This window comes from Marmota flaviventris, chromosome 17 (genome assembly GCF_047511675.1).
Source record: "Marmota flaviventris isolate mMarFla1 chromosome 17, mMarFla1.hap1, whole genome shotgun sequence".
NCBI classification, from domain to species: Eukaryota; Metazoa; Chordata; class Mammalia; order Rodentia; family Sciuridae; genus Marmota; species Marmota flaviventris.
In genome coordinates this window covers 59,793,937-59,811,534 of record NC_092514.1, presented here as the reverse complement: position 1 = coordinate 59,811,534, position 17,598 = coordinate 59,793,937, and the positions used below count along the sequence as shown (strand labels likewise).

At 42.0% G+C, this 17,598-nt stretch overlaps 1 protein-coding gene across 2 annotated transcripts; it reads right to left on the bottom strand.

The window, feature by feature from the left end:
- Positions 1–4,600: 4,600 nt before the first annotated feature.
- On the bottom strand, positions 4,601–17,120 carry Aarsd1 (alanyl-tRNA synthetase domain containing 1). 2 transcript variants are annotated; one of them, XM_027947126.2, is made up of 12 exons: positions 17,013–17,120; positions 16,747–16,878; positions 13,660–13,819; positions 11,212–11,269; positions 10,415–10,571; positions 10,205–10,321; positions 9,855–9,985; positions 9,488–9,554; positions 9,204–9,295; positions 8,675–8,729; positions 6,656–6,750; positions 4,601–4,929 (listed from the first exon to the last, which is right to left on the bottom strand). In XM_027947126.2, the coding sequence occupies exons 1-12, from the start codon at positions 17,049–17,051 to the stop codon at positions 4,794–4,796; spliced, it is 1,239 nt and encodes a 412-aa protein (XP_027802927.1). In that variant the 5' UTR covers positions 17,052–17,120; the 3' UTR covers positions 4,601–4,793. The 2 variants fall into 2 exon arrangements, with proteins under 2 accessions (XP_027802927.1, XP_071459526.1); XM_071603425.1 differs by lacking the exon at positions 6,656–6,750 and having other exon boundaries at positions 4,837–4,929.
- Between the last annotated feature and the right edge of the window lie 478 nt (positions 17,121–17,598).

The window sequence follows — 17,598 nt, the reverse complement described above, 5'->3', positions numbered from 1 at the left end:
AAATTGTCAGTGGCCCTTATTTACTAACTTATTTATTTGTGGTGCTGAGAATTAAACCCAGTGTCTCACACATGCTAGGTAAGCACTCTACCACTGAGCCACAACCCCAGCCCAACATGTTTTGAAATATGTATACATTGTAGAATGACTCAATTGAACTAGTTAACATATGCATGACCTAAATCACTTATGTTTTGTGGTGAGAGCAATTAAAATCTACTCTCAGCAATTTTTAAAAATATCTTAAGGAGGGTTGGGGTTGTAGCTCAGTGGTAGAGCACTTGCCTAGCATGTGTGAAGCACTGGGTTCAATTTTCAGCACTGTGTATAAATAAATAAATAAACAGAATAAAGGTATATCAACAACTAAAAAAATATGTTAGGGCTAGGACTGTGACTCAGTAATACAGTCCTTGCCTATGAGTAGGTTCAATCCTCAGCACCACAAAAATAAAGAATGCAATGTGTTATTATTAACTATAATCACCATGTTGGACAATAGATCTCTTAAATGTATTCCTTCTGTCAATTGCGATTTTCTACCTTTTGAGCAACATCTACCCAATAACACCCCCCCCTCCTCCTTTTCACTCCAAACACTTGGCTTTGAGATTGATGTTTTGTTGTTTTGGGTTTTGTTGTTATTATTTTGGTTTTGCTGTGCTGGGGATCAAACTCAGGGCTTCATGCATGCTAGGCAAGGACTCAACACTAAGCTATACCCCCAGCCTGAGGTTGGTGTTTTAAAATGTTGAAAGGATGTTTACCAATAGGTTTCAGCCACAGGTCACTCTGCAGGGACTTTATGACCGGGTTTCGCAAAAGAGAAAAGGCTATCCCCTCGAGAGAGACTCTTTTGCTCTGGACACAGCCCCATGACAGTTAACTAAGACCTACTCTTAGAGTTTGCAGCCTGGAATTGTGTCAATAGTCGTTTGCCCAGAAGATGCAGACTTTCCTAGAAAAAGAAGGAAACTCCTGGATCACTCCTTCCCGAACAGCCATGGCTGTGCTCTATTGAGGCACTTTAGTCATAGTTTGGGGCAAATTCAGGACAGGAATGGGAAACACAGGTGCTTTCTACAAGTTTTTCACCAGACTACTGTTAAGCTGTTTTCCCCTGGAGACAAGACAGGGCTTTGGTGTTTATTTAAATAAATTCTTATTCAGGAAAGCCTGGCATTCTGACACAGCTTGGCTGACTCACTAGTTTCCACTCAGGACTTAAGGGTGAGGTGGGGCTGCATGATGTTTGGGCACAATGCCTGCTTGAACTCACTGTCTCCTGCTCCAAATCCCTCTTCCATCTTTCATATTAATGTTTGCTCCAGTACCTAAATATGCACATATACAGTTACTCGGGAAACCTGTGTCACCTTAGTGGGAGCCACAGCAGCTGTGTCTTCAGCAATTGATGGTTACTTAAGTAATAGAACTTTTTTAGATGTCAAGGAGGTGTATCTTTTTTTTTTTTTTTTTTAAAGAGAGAGGGAGGGAGGGAGGGGGGGAGAGAGAGAGAGAGAGAATTTTAATATTTATTTTTTAGTATTTGGCGGACACAACATCTTTGTTTGCATGTGGTGCTGAGGATCGAACCCGGGCCGCATGCATGCCAGGTGAGCGCACTACCGCTTGAGCCACATCCCCAGCCCAAGGAGGTGTATCTTTTTTTTTTTTTGGTGGTGGTACTGGGGATTGAACCCAAAAGCATTCTACCTCTGAGCTACATCCCCAGCTTTTTTTTTTTTTTTTGGTACTGGGGATTGAATTCAGGGGTACTTGACCACTGAGCCACATCCCAGCCCCTATTTTGTATTTTATTTAGAGACAGGGTCTCACTGAGTAGCTTAACACCTCGCTTTTGCTGAGGCTGGCTTTGAACTTGCAATCCTCCTGTCTCAGCCTCCCCAGCCACTGGGATTACAGGCGTGCACCACCACATCCGGCCCCAGCTCTTTTTAAATTTTATTTTGAGACAGAATCTAAGTTGCCAAGACTGGCCTCAAAATTGCAATTCCTTCTGGCTCAGCCTCCCAAGTCCCTGAATAACAGATGTGTACTTCTCAATATTTCTAGGCTATAAGGTGTTAAAACCGGTGCGGTGGCACACACCTGTAATCCCAGCGGCTCAGGAGGCTGAGGCAGAAGGATCACAAGTTCAAAGCCAGCCTCAGCAAAAGCGAGGTGCTAAGCAACTCAGTGAAACCCTGTCTCTAAATAAAATACAAGATATAGCTGGGATGTGGCTTAGTGGTCAAGTGTCTCTGAGTTCAATCCCCAGTACCAAATAAAAAGTGTGTTAAAACAATACTTAAGAATATATAACGTGTGTGTGTGTTTGTGTGTATATGTACATATAAAACTCTCACTCCAATAAACAAACTCATTCTGCTTTATTTTCTGGCAAACCTCATCAAAGACAATTCACAGAGAAACTGATCTATGAGCCTTTCTCCCTGCTACTCCTATTCCTGGCCAAAAATAAACCTTCCTTCACTGTTCAAAAAGAAAAAAACTCAGGGTTGGGGTTGTGGCTCTGCGGTAGAGCGTTCGCCTAGCACGTGTGAGGCATTGGGTTTGATCCTCAGCACCACACAAAAAATAAATAAAGGTATTGTGTCCAGCTACAACTAAAAAATAAATATTAAAAACAAACAAACAAACACACACCCAGGTGCTTGCCTGTAATCCCAGCAATTCAGGAGGCTGAGGGAGGAGGCTAACCTTGACAATTTAGTGAGACCCTGTATCAAAATAAAAAATAAAAAGTTGATGGGCTGGGGTAGTGGCTCAGTGGTAAAGCGCTTGCCTTGCATGTGTGGGGCACTGGGTTCGATCCTCAGCACCACATAAATAAGTAAAATAAAGGTATAAAAAAATAAAGAGCTGAGGATGAAGCTTAGTGACAGAGTATCCCTGGCTTCAATCCCCAGTATAGCAAATAAAAAGACAATTCACTCCCTTTCCTGAACACACACACTGACAAACTATTCCTATGATAGGCCTGAAATGACATCATCAGTTCAAAAATTGCTGCTTAATTTTTCCTTTCTTCATACAATTACCACTTCCACAAAATCTGTTCAAGTGTTTGTCTTTTCCTAGTTATTTCAGAGTGTTCCTTCTTTCTTAGGACACTATGTTCACATCCACCTTTTCAGGTCAAGTAATTGAAGCTCAGGAATTATCTTGGCAGGAAACCAGACATCCAGGATTGCCTGTCGAAATCCAGGTTTATGACTGTTGTTCTGAGCAAATGTTCTACCACTGGGCCACATCCCCATTTCACTCTTAGGCTTTACTACCTATTTTGAACCCAGGAGCACTCTACCACTAAGCTATATCCTCAACACCCCCATTTTGCTCCTAAATGTTCAGAGTTTGTCTAAGCTACTCAGGAGGCTGAGGCAGGAAGATCAAAAGTTTGAGGCAAGCTTGGGCAATTTGGCAAGACTCTTAACCATGACATTATGCTTCTACTTGTTCTATCAGTTACTGAAAATGACTTTACATTTTCAGTTAACTATGTTATTTCTTAATTTCTCCTTTGAGATCTGTCAATGTCTGCTTTATATATTGTAAGGCTATTAGATGTGTACAAATTTAGGCCAAGTGCAGTGGCATACACCTGTAATCCCAGCAGCTGAGAAGGCTAAGGCAGAAGGGTTCCAAGTTCAAGGCCAGCCTCAGCAACTTAGGCCCTAAGCAACTTATTGAGACCGTCTGAAAATAGAAAATAAAGTGCCCTGGGTTAAATCCTCAGTACCAACAACAACAAAAAGCCTACAAATTTAGAACTTTTTAAAATATTTTTTTTTGTTGTTGTTGTAGGTGGACATAACACCTCTGTTTTTATGTGGTGCTGAGGATTGAACTCTCAGTACCTCTGCATGCTAGATGAGTGCTCTACCTCTGAGCCACAACCCCAGCCCTAGAACTTTCTTTTATCATTACAAGTCCCTCTTGATCTCTAATAATAATCCTTGCCTTAAAGTTGAGTTTGTCTGGGGCTGGGATTGTGGCTCAGCAGTAGAGTGCTTGCCTAGCATGTGCGAGGCCACGGGTTCGATCCTCAGCACCACATAAAAATAAATAAAATAAAGATATCATATCTAACTACAACTAAAAAATATTTTTTAAAAAAAGTTGAGTTTGTCTAATATTAACATTGCCTCACAAGCTGTCTTTGTATTGTGCAAGGTATATCCTTTTCTAGCCTAACAGCATCTTACTACTTCACAGTTTTGTGATTTCATGACATATTTGCAAAGTCATTGATACCTTTTAGTTCTAAATTACAACACTAGCAAAAGAATAAGAAAAAAAAATAGAAGACTAGGGGTGTAGTTCAGTGGCAGAGCATGTGCTTAGTATGCACAAGGCCCTATGTTTGATCCCCAGTACCAAAATACAAGTAAACAAATATTTGGAAAAAAAGAAAGAAAGAAAAGCAATCAAGGAGATATGAATGAGACTAAGTCATGGATAAAGCCTTCAGACTGACTTGTATTCTCTGTAGACAATATGTTTCTCAAAAAACAAAGGTTTCAGCTAGGCTTAGACAAATCAGCACATGTCATCAACATAATGCCCACTCATGTAGGTTATGCCTAATAGGCACCAAATCAGAAAACTGTTTATTCACAAACAGATGCTAATCACACAAGCACACTGGAGGATACTGTACAAATTAGTCATATAAATTTAAGTGGTAATAGAACCATTTTGAGTCACATTATTTTATTGTCCAAGAGACTCCTTCCATGGTCAGAGGGAGTGGGCACTCTGAGTTCTCACTCCTCAGCGCTCTGCGTGCTGACATAGTCCTGTAGAAGCGCCTGCACCTCTGCCCGCCGGCTCATCTTGGTGGCCTTGCCCTGGAAGCGGCCTTTCTTCCCTGCTCCTTTGCCTTCCAGGACCTCAGCCACCCTGAGGAACAGAGATGCAGTCAGAGAGCTGGTCTTTGAGGGAAAAAACACAAAAACACAAGGGCGGCCCTGGGATCTAGGGGAGGAAGAATAATAATTTCTAGAAGTCCTTCTTAAAAACACCTGCACAGGGCTGGGACTATCACTCAGTTAGTAGAGTGCTTGCCTGGCATGTACAAGGCCATGGGTTCTAACCTTAGGACCACCAAAAATAAAAAAAATACTTGCACACACACACACACACAAAAAAAAAAAACTTGCACTAGAAGAGGGGAGTTCTAAGTTTCCCAATAGAAATGACAAATGTTTAGAGTTATGGAAACACTAATTACTCTGATTTGATCAATCACACATTGCATACCTGTATTCTCACACTATATGCCATAAACATATATGTCAATGTCAATTTAAAGAGTTAAAAAAAATTCATAATACTTGCACATGTACACGATATGTACCAAGTTTGCTATAACAGTAAATAACTGCCCCAGAATCACAAAAAAAAAAAAAAGAAAGAAAAGAAAACAAATAACTGGAAACATGTCTATACATGGAAGCAAAATAAATTATGGTAATCTCCAGGGAGCAGGATGAGTATATACTAGGGACAAGGGGTTGCTGTGGGGAGCAGCAGTGACACAGCCAGGAGGGAGGTGGGGATGGTGGCAAACTGGAGAGTCCTGTGCTATCTGGGGAGTACGGCAGCTCAGTTCCTCATAGCTACTATCATGTAGGTGTGTGGACCCAGAGTTACTGCTGGGTGTAGTGGTGCGTGCCTGTAATCCCCAGTGACTTGTGAGGCTGAGGCAGGATCAAAAGTTCAAGGCCAACCTCAGCAACTTAGTGAGACCTGTCTCAAAATAAAATACAGAAAAGGACTGGGGATGAAGCTCAGAGGTTAAGCACCCCTAAATCCAAACCCCAGTACAAAAAAAAAAAAAAAGTAGCAACTAATCTGAAAATTTAAAACACTTCACAAGGCCAGGCCAAAGTAGTCTGTATGCGACATACGGCTGCCTGTTACTAATCTCTACTATAAATTCTTACATGGTCCTTCAATGTTTTTGATGAACACATATTCCAGAGCTAGTAGTAAGGACTCTGAAAACCCCTAATGCCAAAAAGATTTTGGGTTATATATTTCGATATATAATCTATAGATAATTTAAAATAGAAACATATAAACTTCTTTACGAGGGTAAAGAAGTCCAACAAAGTTCTCATTTTTTTCTATTTATTTATTTATTTGTTTGTTTACTTATTTATTTTACAGTGCTGGGAATCAAACCCCAGGAACACTCTACCCCTAAGCTGTATCTCCAGCCCTTTTTATTTTTTGAGACTGGTTTTGCTAAATTGCTGAGGTTGACCTCTTGAGTAGCTGGGATTACAGGTGTTTGCCTCTTCGTCCAACTGGAATCTAAATTTCTAAAAGAAAATATATAAGCACAGGAAATTTGGAGCCAAAGGAGCTGGGTTCAAGTCTCAGTTCTGCCACTTTAACTGTGAGACCTCAGGCACATGATACACTCCTGTCAAACCAGGAGTGGTAGTGGTGATAACATCTCCGCTCAGCATACCTCACGTGTCTACAATATGAATCAAGGAGATGGCAGATATGAAAACCCTATTAACAGGTACAGGGCAGTATTATTAAATTAGTAGCTTACATGTTCTTCCTCTCACACAAGAAAGTCCATGTAGCATCAGAACCTATATAGCATTACCTGGGCCCCAGGGTTTCCACAGCCTCTGCTGGCCCTGCCAGTAAGAAGAGCCCAGCACCTTTCTCATCTCCCACAGTTAGGAAGAGGAGGGTCTCCTAGGAGGTAAAGCAAAGAGGTGAGCATATGTGGGGTCAACTCCCCTAAACCCTGGACTTTCCTCTGTCTCCAAGGATAGATATCTCCCATCAGACAGGCACAGTGATGCATACCTAAAGATGTGGCTCGGTGGTAAAGTACCTCTGAGTTCAATTCCCAGTTACAAAGCAAGCAAACAAAAAACAAAACCCAAAAAACAGATATCTCCCCTTAAACCACCAGTGATGCTGCTGATGAATGATGATGCAGCCCCTCCACACCTTTTTCACTAATGCCAAGAAACTTTTTGAGAGTAAAATATTTATGCTAATCATTAAGTAGGAGGCAGAAAGCTGGTGACCAGGACCAAGCATAATATGCCTTTTGTGGTCTTGTGAAAAAGAAAGTTCAGTAGCCCATTTTCAGAATATAGCATTTAGCCTTAATTGGATCCAACTGTAGCCATTTTTATTATAGCCTTTCCCTTTCCCCCACCCCACTACCATTTTAAAATTAGCCAATGTGTAGATTATAACCCTGAACTGTTCTATCAGAGCAAGGGACAGTACTTCATTAGGGACAAAAGCAGGGGGACTCCCCGCACAAGTGTACTTGCCCCTCAAGATTCCTTCTGGGGGCACACCCTTCTGCAGAAGAGCAATTTTTGCTATCTTCTTTTGAGCACATTTTATTTCATGAAGCACCTTGGTATTTCTCCCCCCCCCCCTTTTTTTTTGTTGTTGTTGCAGTGCTGGGACTTGAATCCAGGGCTTCATGTATGCCAGGCAAGCACTCTACCACTGAGTCACATTCCCAGCTCAGCACCTTGATATTTCTAACAGTTTGACTCCCATCAACTCTCCAACCTTCTGCCCACCAAGCACCCTGGGCTGCTACTGCTTAAATCACCATGTTTTCCTCTGCCTGGCTGCCTCTGCTCCCTTGTTTGTCTGATGACCTCTAAGCAATCTTCAAGGCTCCTCCACTGTAGCCTCCCCATCCTTTCAGATAATGTGCTCTTTTGCCTCTGTGTTTTTTTTTTGTTTTTGGGGTACCAGTGATTGAACTCAGGGGCACTCAATCACTGAACCACATTCCCAGACCTATTTTGTATTTTATTTAGAGACAGGGTCTTACTGAGTTGCCTTAGCACCTTGTTTTTGCTGAGGTTGGCTCTGAACTTGCAATCCTCCTTCCTCAGCCTCCTGAGCCACTGGGATTACAGTCATGAACCACTGTGCCCTGCTGCATCTGGCATTTATCAAATTATAAACGTGGATAAACACATTTGTCTCCCACACTAGAATGTGAGCCCCTTAAGAATCAGTACTGTCTACACAGAAGAATTATGAAGAGAGAAATATACAATGCTTGACCCACTTAAGGTATTCCAAAAAAAGGTTTTAGAGTTATTGTGAAAGAGAGACTTTACAATCTCTAAGCTATAGACTGTCAGAATGAGGAAGAGTAAGTGAAGCCAGAAGCAGAACAACATGGTTGGGATTACCTTTAAAAGGCTTGTCAAACCACCCCCACTCTTTTTCTTGAGACAAGGTCTCCCTATGTTGTTGAGACTGGCCTTAAATTTGCAATCCTCCCACCTCGGCCTCTTGAGCATCTGGGATTACAGGCATGTACCACCACACCCAGCTACCCTATATTTCAGCACACACAAATCGGATGGCTCTGTGAAGCTAAAGCTCAGATAAAAGGAGCGCAGAAGCTGATAAATGCCCCCAGAAAGATTAAGAGCATAGATGTAACTCAACACCTAAAACAGAGCTTGGTTCCTAAGATAGCGCTAACAAAACAGTACTGAATGAATTTCTGTTCCCTACTCTTCAAGTGTTAATATGGAGGAACTTCAGCTAAATTAATACTCCTCAGTTGTATGTCCCTAGGTCCCTACTTAGGGCAGAGTAGAGAATCTCATATTCCTCTTACCTCTGACCCAATTTCATTGGCAATGATATTCATGAACTCAGAATCGCCCTCCTTCCTAGGACGAAGGACACAGACATAAGATTCAGGCTGGAGTGATTGCTGTAAAACTGCAGGAAGCCTGGCTCCTCATGAAGCTGGTCTCACTGCTGCCTGTTTCAGCATGTAATGTCCCAGACCCCTTAGCAAAGAGAGAGTTCTGACTGAAGGCCACCAAAATATCTTTCTCAGCCTTAGCAATTCAGAAATAAGGGAAGCGTTTGTTTTTGTCTCCCTTAAATAGGATTCACCAGAATAAGAGATCTATTAGCTGGTGAAGGAAGAGAGGGAAGGTGTTAATGAAAGTTACAAGGTTACAGTAAAGTGCTATGATCAAACCCAGAAAATCTGGTTTCTTTAGGGCCTACGGGTCTATTCAGCCTTGAGGATACCAGTGAGCAACCCACCTCCTACTGTGCCCTGCACACAGGGGAGATGCTGAGCCGAAGCCCAACACAGCCTTCTGCATTCTCTCTAGCTCCTAATTTCTTACCTGTGTAGTACGACCACACCTCCCCAATCTGGGCTATTCCTGAGACAATGAGCAATGTGCACAGCCAGGTCTCTGAGAAGATTCAGGTTATTCTGAAATGGATGTGATAAGTAGACAGATAAAAAGGATAACACAAGAGAACACCAACTTTCTTCCTCCTCCTTCTCCCTTCACTATCCCCTTCTACAAACCCCATCTAAGCCCCCTGCTTAGGCCCGGGGCTGAGTCTGGAGTCTATTATAGGCAGATCCTAGGCCCTTTTCACTCTCTAAAGAATAAATCACCTTCTGTAGGAGTTTGGAGGAGTTCTGGAGCTTTTTCACTGCTTCCACATGATCTTCTGCTCCACACCTGCAAAGAAAGGTCAGCGGAGACCAGCCAAACTGGTTATCCAGCATTAGGGGTATAAATTAATGATGCCTGATAGGGACCTGGGAATATTTTGAGGAGTCCCCTTAGGCAAGTGGGAGAAAGGATACAAGGGAACAAACCATTTTGTGTGGCTCTGGTTTATTATCCAAAGCACTTTATTGTTTATGGCTGCATCTTACTTCCTAGAAGTAAGAACTTAATCTGTCTATCTTAGATAGGAGAGCTAAGCCCCAAGGTGTCCAGGACCTGAGGAAGGGGAAGCAACTAAAGGGGACATACTTAAGCAGAGTGGTCAGTGCCTTTTCAGTTCCATGACTTCTCTCCATCCACTTCAGCACCCGGTTCCCAGCCAGAAATATCAGGTTGGTTTTGTTCTTTTTCCCCTTCTCAGTACCCAGAATCTTTATGACCTACATGAAGGGGATAACACATTCAAACATGGATAAACCACAGTGGGTCTTGGGACCTGGGGACAGAAGAGACCTAGAACTCCTCCCCAGCTCTAAAGCAATGAAGAAGATTCCATTTAGGACTCCTTAATTGACCCCTCTACCATTCCCAGCCCTGTTGTAATCCCCTAGGACCCAATAATCTCTCCTGAAACTACTCAACAGTCCTTCCACACCTACCTGAAGGTCACTGAGATTGTTTACATGAGTCCCACAGCACATGTTGGAATCAACACCCTCAATGGTAACAACTCGAATGGGTCCAGCATGATCATCTGGTAATCCCCGGCCTCTCACCTGGAATAGAGGGGAGAGAGAAGGGCTGTCTGAATTTTGATGAGACCTTGGAAAGCCACTCAACAGAAGCCAGGCCCCTGCCTCTCCCCTCACCTTCTCCACCTCAGGATCATCCAGGCTCAGTTCTTGCACACTCACAGGCAACCGATCTCTGATTTTTTCATTGACACTCTGCTCAATTGTAGCTACTTGTTCTGCAGTCACAGAGGGGCTGTCCAGCTCAATTACACTCCGGAGTCTCCCTAACTCCCTGCCAGAAGAGAGCGAGTGATCACAGGATGTTACAACAATAAAGTTTACAAAGTCCTGGGCATGGTGGCACATATCTATTTAATCCCAGCTACTCAGGGGACTAGAGTAGGAGAATCATAAATTTGAGGGCAGGCTGGGCAATTCAGCAAGACTTTGTCTCAAAAAATAGAAAGCGCTGAGGATGTAGCTCAGCAGTGCAACATGCATGTGTGAGGCCCTGGATTCAATCCCTAATATAGAAAAAAAAAAAAAAAAGTTTGCAAAAGAATGCTCATATAAATTATTTTATTTAATCCTCACAAAAATCCCTCAAGGTAGGGAATTGTCATTCCTACTTTATGGGTGTAAAGGTTAACAAGAAATACGATCAAAGTCATGCTGCCAGTATGTGGTAGGGGCGGGTTCACCCTCTAGATCTCTGAGCTCCAAAGTCCATGTTCTTTCCCAAGCAAAGGCAGATGTCTCTTCTCTCACCATTAAAAAACACAGGTCAATCCTCCACCCAATCTTTAAGAATACGAGAACACAGCCAATTTTGAAGACTACCCTTTCTTTTATCCTCCTATTCCCAACCTATTATAGGGAACAGACCTAGCTAGTATCAATGCCCTACAGTTAGTCCTGTGCCTCCTGCTCACCATGATGTTGTCTTCAACCCAAATAGACTGTCAGCCACTGCTGTGATGAGATGCTGCCCTAAGCATGGAAAGAGACACGAGAAAAATGAAAAACCCAGACAGCCACATATTCCCCAAATGATATATCACAGAAATTCTCCTTGTTGAATACCCGGTTAATCACTTTAGATATTTTATTGAAAATCATCACAAGAATTCTACAAGATGTTTTATCATGCTATTTCACAAGAATCTGCCAAGGCAACATAGCTTATCAGAGGCAGGATTTTAATTCAAATTCAATGTGTAATATTCATTCATTCAACATATATTTACTGAGTACCTTCCACAGGCAAAGTACAGGGCTTGAATCAGAGATGCAGCAGCATTCTTAATTGATGATGACAATAAGGAAAGAGAGGAGAAAGAAGGGGAGAAATAATTAACTATGAAGGAAGAAGGAACAAGACAGTCAAAGCCCTTGAAGAAGCTGGGCCTAGTGGCACATGGCTGTTATCCTAGCCACTTGGAAGGCTAACAAAGGGAGGCCAGCCTGGGCAAAGCAAGACTCTGTCTCAAAATAAAATATAATTGGGCTAGGGACATAGGTCAGTTGGTACAATGCTTGCCTTGCATGCACAAGGCCCTGGGTTCAATCCCCAGCACTGCCAAATAATAATAATAATAATAATAATAATAATAATAAAATAAATACAATATGGGCTGGGGATATAGCTCAGTTAGTACAGTGCTTGCCTCATATGCACAAGGCCCTGGGTTCAATCCCAAGCACCTCAAAAAAATAAATAAATAGATAGATAGATAGATAGATAGATAGATAAAATAGGATTGGGGATGTAGCTCAATGGTAGAGCATTTGCCTAGCATGTGCAAGGCCTGCATTCAACATGGTGGCACACACCTGTAATCCCAGCAATCCAGGAAGCTGAGGCAGGAAGAGCACAAGTTCAAGACTAGCCTCAGCAATTTAGCAAGGCCCTAAGCAACAAAGTGAGACCCTGTCTCAAAAAACAAAAAAAAATTTTAAAAAGGGGGACTGAGGATATAACTCAATGGTAAAGCACTCCTGGGTTATACAGCACAAGAGGGAGAGAGGTACCAGATGAGACTAGAGCAGTAGATAAGGGCAGCCACAGCAGAGATTTGTAGGCCATGAGAAATTTGGCTTTACACAAAAAACTAAAGGAAGCCTTTGAAAAACTTTAAGCAGCTAGGCATGGTGGCGCATGGAGGATCACCAAGCCCCTTTCTCAAAATAAAAAATAAAACAGGTTAAGGATATAGTTCAGTGGTACAGTCCTGGCTTCAATCCCCACTAACATCACTCTCACCCCAAAGAAAAAAGAAATGAAAAGAAAACTTTAATCAAAGGATTGACACAACCACATTTCCTTTTTTTAAAAAAAAAAATATATATATATATTTTTAGTTGTAGATGGACACAATAACTTTATTTATTTTTTATGTGGTGCTGGGGATTGAACCCAGTGCCTCATACGTGTGAGGCAAGCTCTCCACCACTGAGCTACATACAATCCCAGCCCCACATTTCCTTTTTTAAGACTGTTCTGTACCTGGAGTGGTGGTGAACACCTATAATCCCAGTCAGTGACTTGGGAAGCCAAGCTAAGAGAATGGCAAATTCAAGGACAGCCTCAGCAACTTACTGAGACCCTGTCTCAAATTTTTTTAAAATATAGAAAAATAAAGGGTTGGAAATATACCTCAGTGGTATAGCACCGCTGGGTTCAATCCCCAGTACCTTGAAAAAATAAAAATAAAACAGATTGCTCTGTACTATGTGGAAGACCCTGGGTTCAATCCTTAGTACAAAAAAAAAAAAAAAACACAAAGGTTGTTCTGATTGCTGTGTGGAAAACAGGGTAGGGCAGAGAAAGATTGAATGTGCAAAGGTCTAGGGCCAAGACAGTGAAAACTGGGCCTAGGATGATTACTTTGACAATGGAACAAAGTGAAAAGATATTTAGAAGACAAACCAAAAGAACATAGTGATTGATTAGCTATCCCCAAAAGAGCATCTGAAACAAATTCTAGGATTTGAAATTTGGCTTTACACAAAGAACTAAAGGAAGCCTTTGAAAAACTTTATGCAGCCAGGCACAGTAGACACAGAAGCCCAGGACTAAACATACAGGATCCTGATGGAAAACAAGGATGGACATTTTGAGTTTGAAAAGCCTGTGAGACATTCAGGTAGAAATATCAAGTTGGAAATTGGTAATACTTAGAACCAGCAATTATTCTGATATTTTTACTTAAATTGTTCATTTTGCTTTTAAAACATATAATATTCTGCCTGAATCAGAGCTGATTCTGTCTCTTCCAAAAGGTTACCTCCTAGAGAATCCAAACTGCATCTCAAATCATCATGACAGTCTAATACATGGCAACTGCACCTCCAGATGTCCCACATCCTTCCTCACTTACCTGAATGCTGCTGCATATGATCAAACCTCCGCTCCCAGTCAACCTGGACCTGAACCTGGCTCCCAGGGGCCAGAGGTGTCTGTATGAAATGATCAGCCTGGGCTCCCCGGCGGGTCACTCTCAGTACAGAGATGTCATTGATTGTACCATGGTCATCAGGCTGGGGAAAAGAAGTAATCAAGGAGAAGACAGGGCTCACCATACCTCCTAGATACAAAGACTCTCTAGGGAAAGTCTATGAGAGACAGACCCTAAATTTGACCTCCCTAAAGGAGGAGAAGGCAATGCCCAATGAGGTAGGCCCACTTTATTCCAAAAGGATTCTCTGTCCTCCTTACTCTGAACACATGTGTTTTATTTTTCAGGACAGAGTAATAGAATTTGAACAGAAAGAAACTGTAAGTATAGCAATAAAGATTTTTTATTTTTTTGGGCTGAGGATGTGGCTCAAGCGGTAGCACGCTTGCCTGGCATGTGTGCGGCCCGGGTTCGATCCTCAGCACCACATACAAACAAAGATGTTGTGTCTGCCGAAAAACTAAAAAATGGATATTAAAATTCTCTCTCTCTCTCTTTAAAAAAAAAAAGATGGTGGGTGTTACAATGGTGGGAACTGGGGAAAAGGTGCTCAGGACTCCTCTGTGGTAGTTCTACTAAATGACACTTGAATCTACAATTATCTCAATAAAAATAGCTGCAAAATATTTTTAAAAAAAAAGATTTTTGATTTTTAGTAAAACCCAAAGAAACTTTATCCTAGCTGTTTTCACCGTTTAGTGGTTTTTTTTGTTTGTTTGTTTTGTTTTTTTTTTTGCTGCTGTTGTTGTTTGTGGTGCTGGGGATTGAAGAGCCAGGGCCTTGTGCATGCAAGGCAAGCACTCTACCAACTGAGCTGTATCCCCAGCCCCTGTTTTTGTTTTTTTAATGAGGGATTGAATCCAGGGACACTTACTAAGCTACATCCCCAGTCCTTTTTATTTTTTTAAGACAGGGTCTTACCATGTTGCTTAGGGCCTAATTTGTTGAGACTAGCCTCAAACTTGCAATCCTTCTGCCTCAGCCTCCTGAATCACTGGCATTATAGGTGTGTATCAAATTCCTTTTTTTTTTGGTACCAGGAATTGAACCCAGGGGTGTTAACCACTGAGCCACTTCCACAGTCCTTTTTCATATTTTTATTTTGAGACAGGGCATAAGTTGGTGAGGCTAGCTTTGAATTTATGATCCTCCTGCCCCAAGATCCTGAGTCACTGGGATTATAGGCATGGGCCACTATGCCCAGCCTAAATTTTTATCTTTAATAGTCTCTAAAATTATGTGAATTTCCCAGCCTTCAACCATTCCATCTTCTGCACTGCTGCTAGAATTAGATTCAACAATATTCATTCATTTAGAAAAGTACCAAGTACTTATGATACTGTGCCAGCCCAAGAATACAATGTAAACAATAGGGATCCCTCCTGGAATTTAAGAGTCTACAGAAAAACACAGACATGCAGTCAATTGCAATAAGATCTACAAACTGCCACAGAATTTAAATAAACATGGTATTAGAGAAGCTGAAAAGAAAGAGACCTAAGTCTTAGGATATCAAGGAGGATTTCCTGAAAGAAGTGATGTCTAAAACAAGACCTTTTACAGATACCTGAAGTTACAGATTTTCCTTTAGCAGATCAGGAAACCTCCATGTTGAAAAAAATTACTATAATGATGACACTAATATGAAACTGAAACTTTCTCACTTGCAAATCTATTAAACATGATCTCACACTTCACTTCTTTTGTAAAAATATTTTTTAGTTGTTGATGGATCTTTTATTATTTATTTACTTTTTAATATGTGGTACTGAGAATCAAACCCAATGCTAGGCAAGCACTCTACCACTGAGCTACCACCCCAGCTCCCATATTACCTCTCTATGTAAGAACCAATAAATTTATCAATATCATCTCTAGCCTGTCATCAACATACCCTATAGGGTCCAAGCATATTAGACTATGTATGACTAAAGAGACTTAAATTCTTTCAGCCTTTGCTGCCTTTATATTATTCCTGCTAGAAAAATCTCTTCTATAATGCCAACCTTTGGTGTTACTGTTCTAATCTTCTGTGTTCACAATCTACCTTTTTTTTTTTCTTTTTGTGGTACTGAGATTGAACCCAGGAACACTTTACTTCTAAAATACAATCCAGCTTTTACTTTTTTTTAGTAGTGGAGATTGAACCCGGAGCACTCTACCACTAAGCCACATCCCCAGCCCTTTTTTTTTCAGATAGGGTCTCTCTAATTTGCCCAAGCTGACCTTGAACTTTTGATCCTTCTGCCTTGGAATCCTGAATCTCTAGGATTACAGGCTTGCACCTCCATGCCCAGCATCTCAGTCCTATATTTAAATTTTGAAAATAGGTCTTCATAAGTTGCTGAGGCTGGCCTCGAATTAGGGATCCTCCTACTTCAGCCTTCCCAGTAGGGGATATTACTCAAGTGTTTCACTGCACAGGGCTACATTGCGTTCACACCTCTAGTCTCTACTCCATTAGAACACAGAAATGGCTGTCCTCTGTTTTGCTACTGTAACCCATCTACCTTTCCTTAACTCCTCAGAGGCTTCTTTTTCTGTCCCTGTCACATATACTATGCTAATTTTCATCTAGGGCCTTTGTACTGTCTGCCTAGAATCTTAGCCCTTTCCCAGCACCATCAGATAAATAACTGCAATGGTCACTCCTCCCTTCATTTAGGACTATACTGAAATAATTTGCCTCCTATTCAGGAAAGCATCCTATCACTCCCTTTACTTGGCTTTATTTTTATTTACATTATTTGTGCCTGGGCAATGGTTATCTCTAGTATGTATGCAGACACACTGTCTTGTTCCCCTTGATCTTTGGAGACTGGAATAATACTGAGTGTGTTGTATCTAGGTATTTATTGGTTTTTAAAAAAAGTTAAATGAATAATAAAATGAATTGAACTAATGTCCATCTGAATTAATTACGGCTAAGAAGGACAGGAGAGCATTTTCCGCCCGAGGACGAAGAAATTAGGGGTTTATTGGGTCAGGTTGAGGGGACAAGCCTGGTACCTGTCCCCCGCCCTCAGGGAAAAGCAGCGTGTCTTCCAACACCACATGGAAACCGCTCAGCGCTTCTTTCTTGCCGTTGCTCCCATCGGTCTGCAGCTCCGCCGGCTGACAGGAGACCACGGTGGTGACGAACTGGGCAGAGAGAGATGAGAAAATAAACTCCAAGCCTTCTCCACTCGGAGACTGAAGCCTATCTCCTCACACCCTCTTCCCCAAACCGCCCTGTCGGTGGGGCAGCATCAGATCCCCCTCCCAAAAGGCCGCACCTCCCGGGCGTAGCTGTCCCGCTGACACAGGAACGCCATTACCGTCACCCAAGACCCGGGAACACGCGCACGCAGAAAAGCTAATGAGCGGACGGACAGCGACGCGGGACAATCTTCATTACGTCCCTGCGCAGACGCCGGAAAGTGAAGGAAGGGGTGTGGTTTGGCCAAATTTACAGAAAACGCGAATTGTAGGAGTTCTGGGTTTATTTTTATTTCTTTGTAACTGTTTTAACATTGAAAAACAAAAACAAAGATTTAAAAAAAAAGAAAACAACATAAAACTTGGCAGCCTGAACTTGTCAAGAGCTCATAGCTCATTATCCCTTTGGGCCCCTGGATTACTTGTAATCCTGCAGGTCAAATCCTCCTTGGGTAGGGGTGGGAATGATACTGGTTTAGATAAAGAATAGCCCTGCCAGGCAGGTGCGGTGGCACACTCCTGTAATCTCAGTGGCTTGGTGAGGCTGAGGCATGAAAATCACAAGTTCAAATCCAGCCTTTTAGCGAGTCCCCAAGAATTTAGTGTAGACCCTATCTCAACAACAACAACAAAAAGGGCTGGGTATATGGCTCAGTGGTTAAG

Coding starts and splice junctions, on each gene's coding strand:
- Aarsd1 (XM_027947126.2), bottom strand. CDS start 17,051: ATGGCGTTCCTGTGTCAGCGGGACAGCTACGCCCGGGAG. Junction 8,730..9,203: donor GGTGTGGTCGTACTACACAG/GTAAGAAATTAG, acceptor CCTTCGTCCTAG/GAAGGAGGGCGATTCTGAGT. Junction 4,930..6,655: donor GTGGAAACCCTGGGGCCCAG/GTAATGCTATAT, acceptor TCTGTTCCTCAG/GGTGGCTGAGGTCCTGGAAG.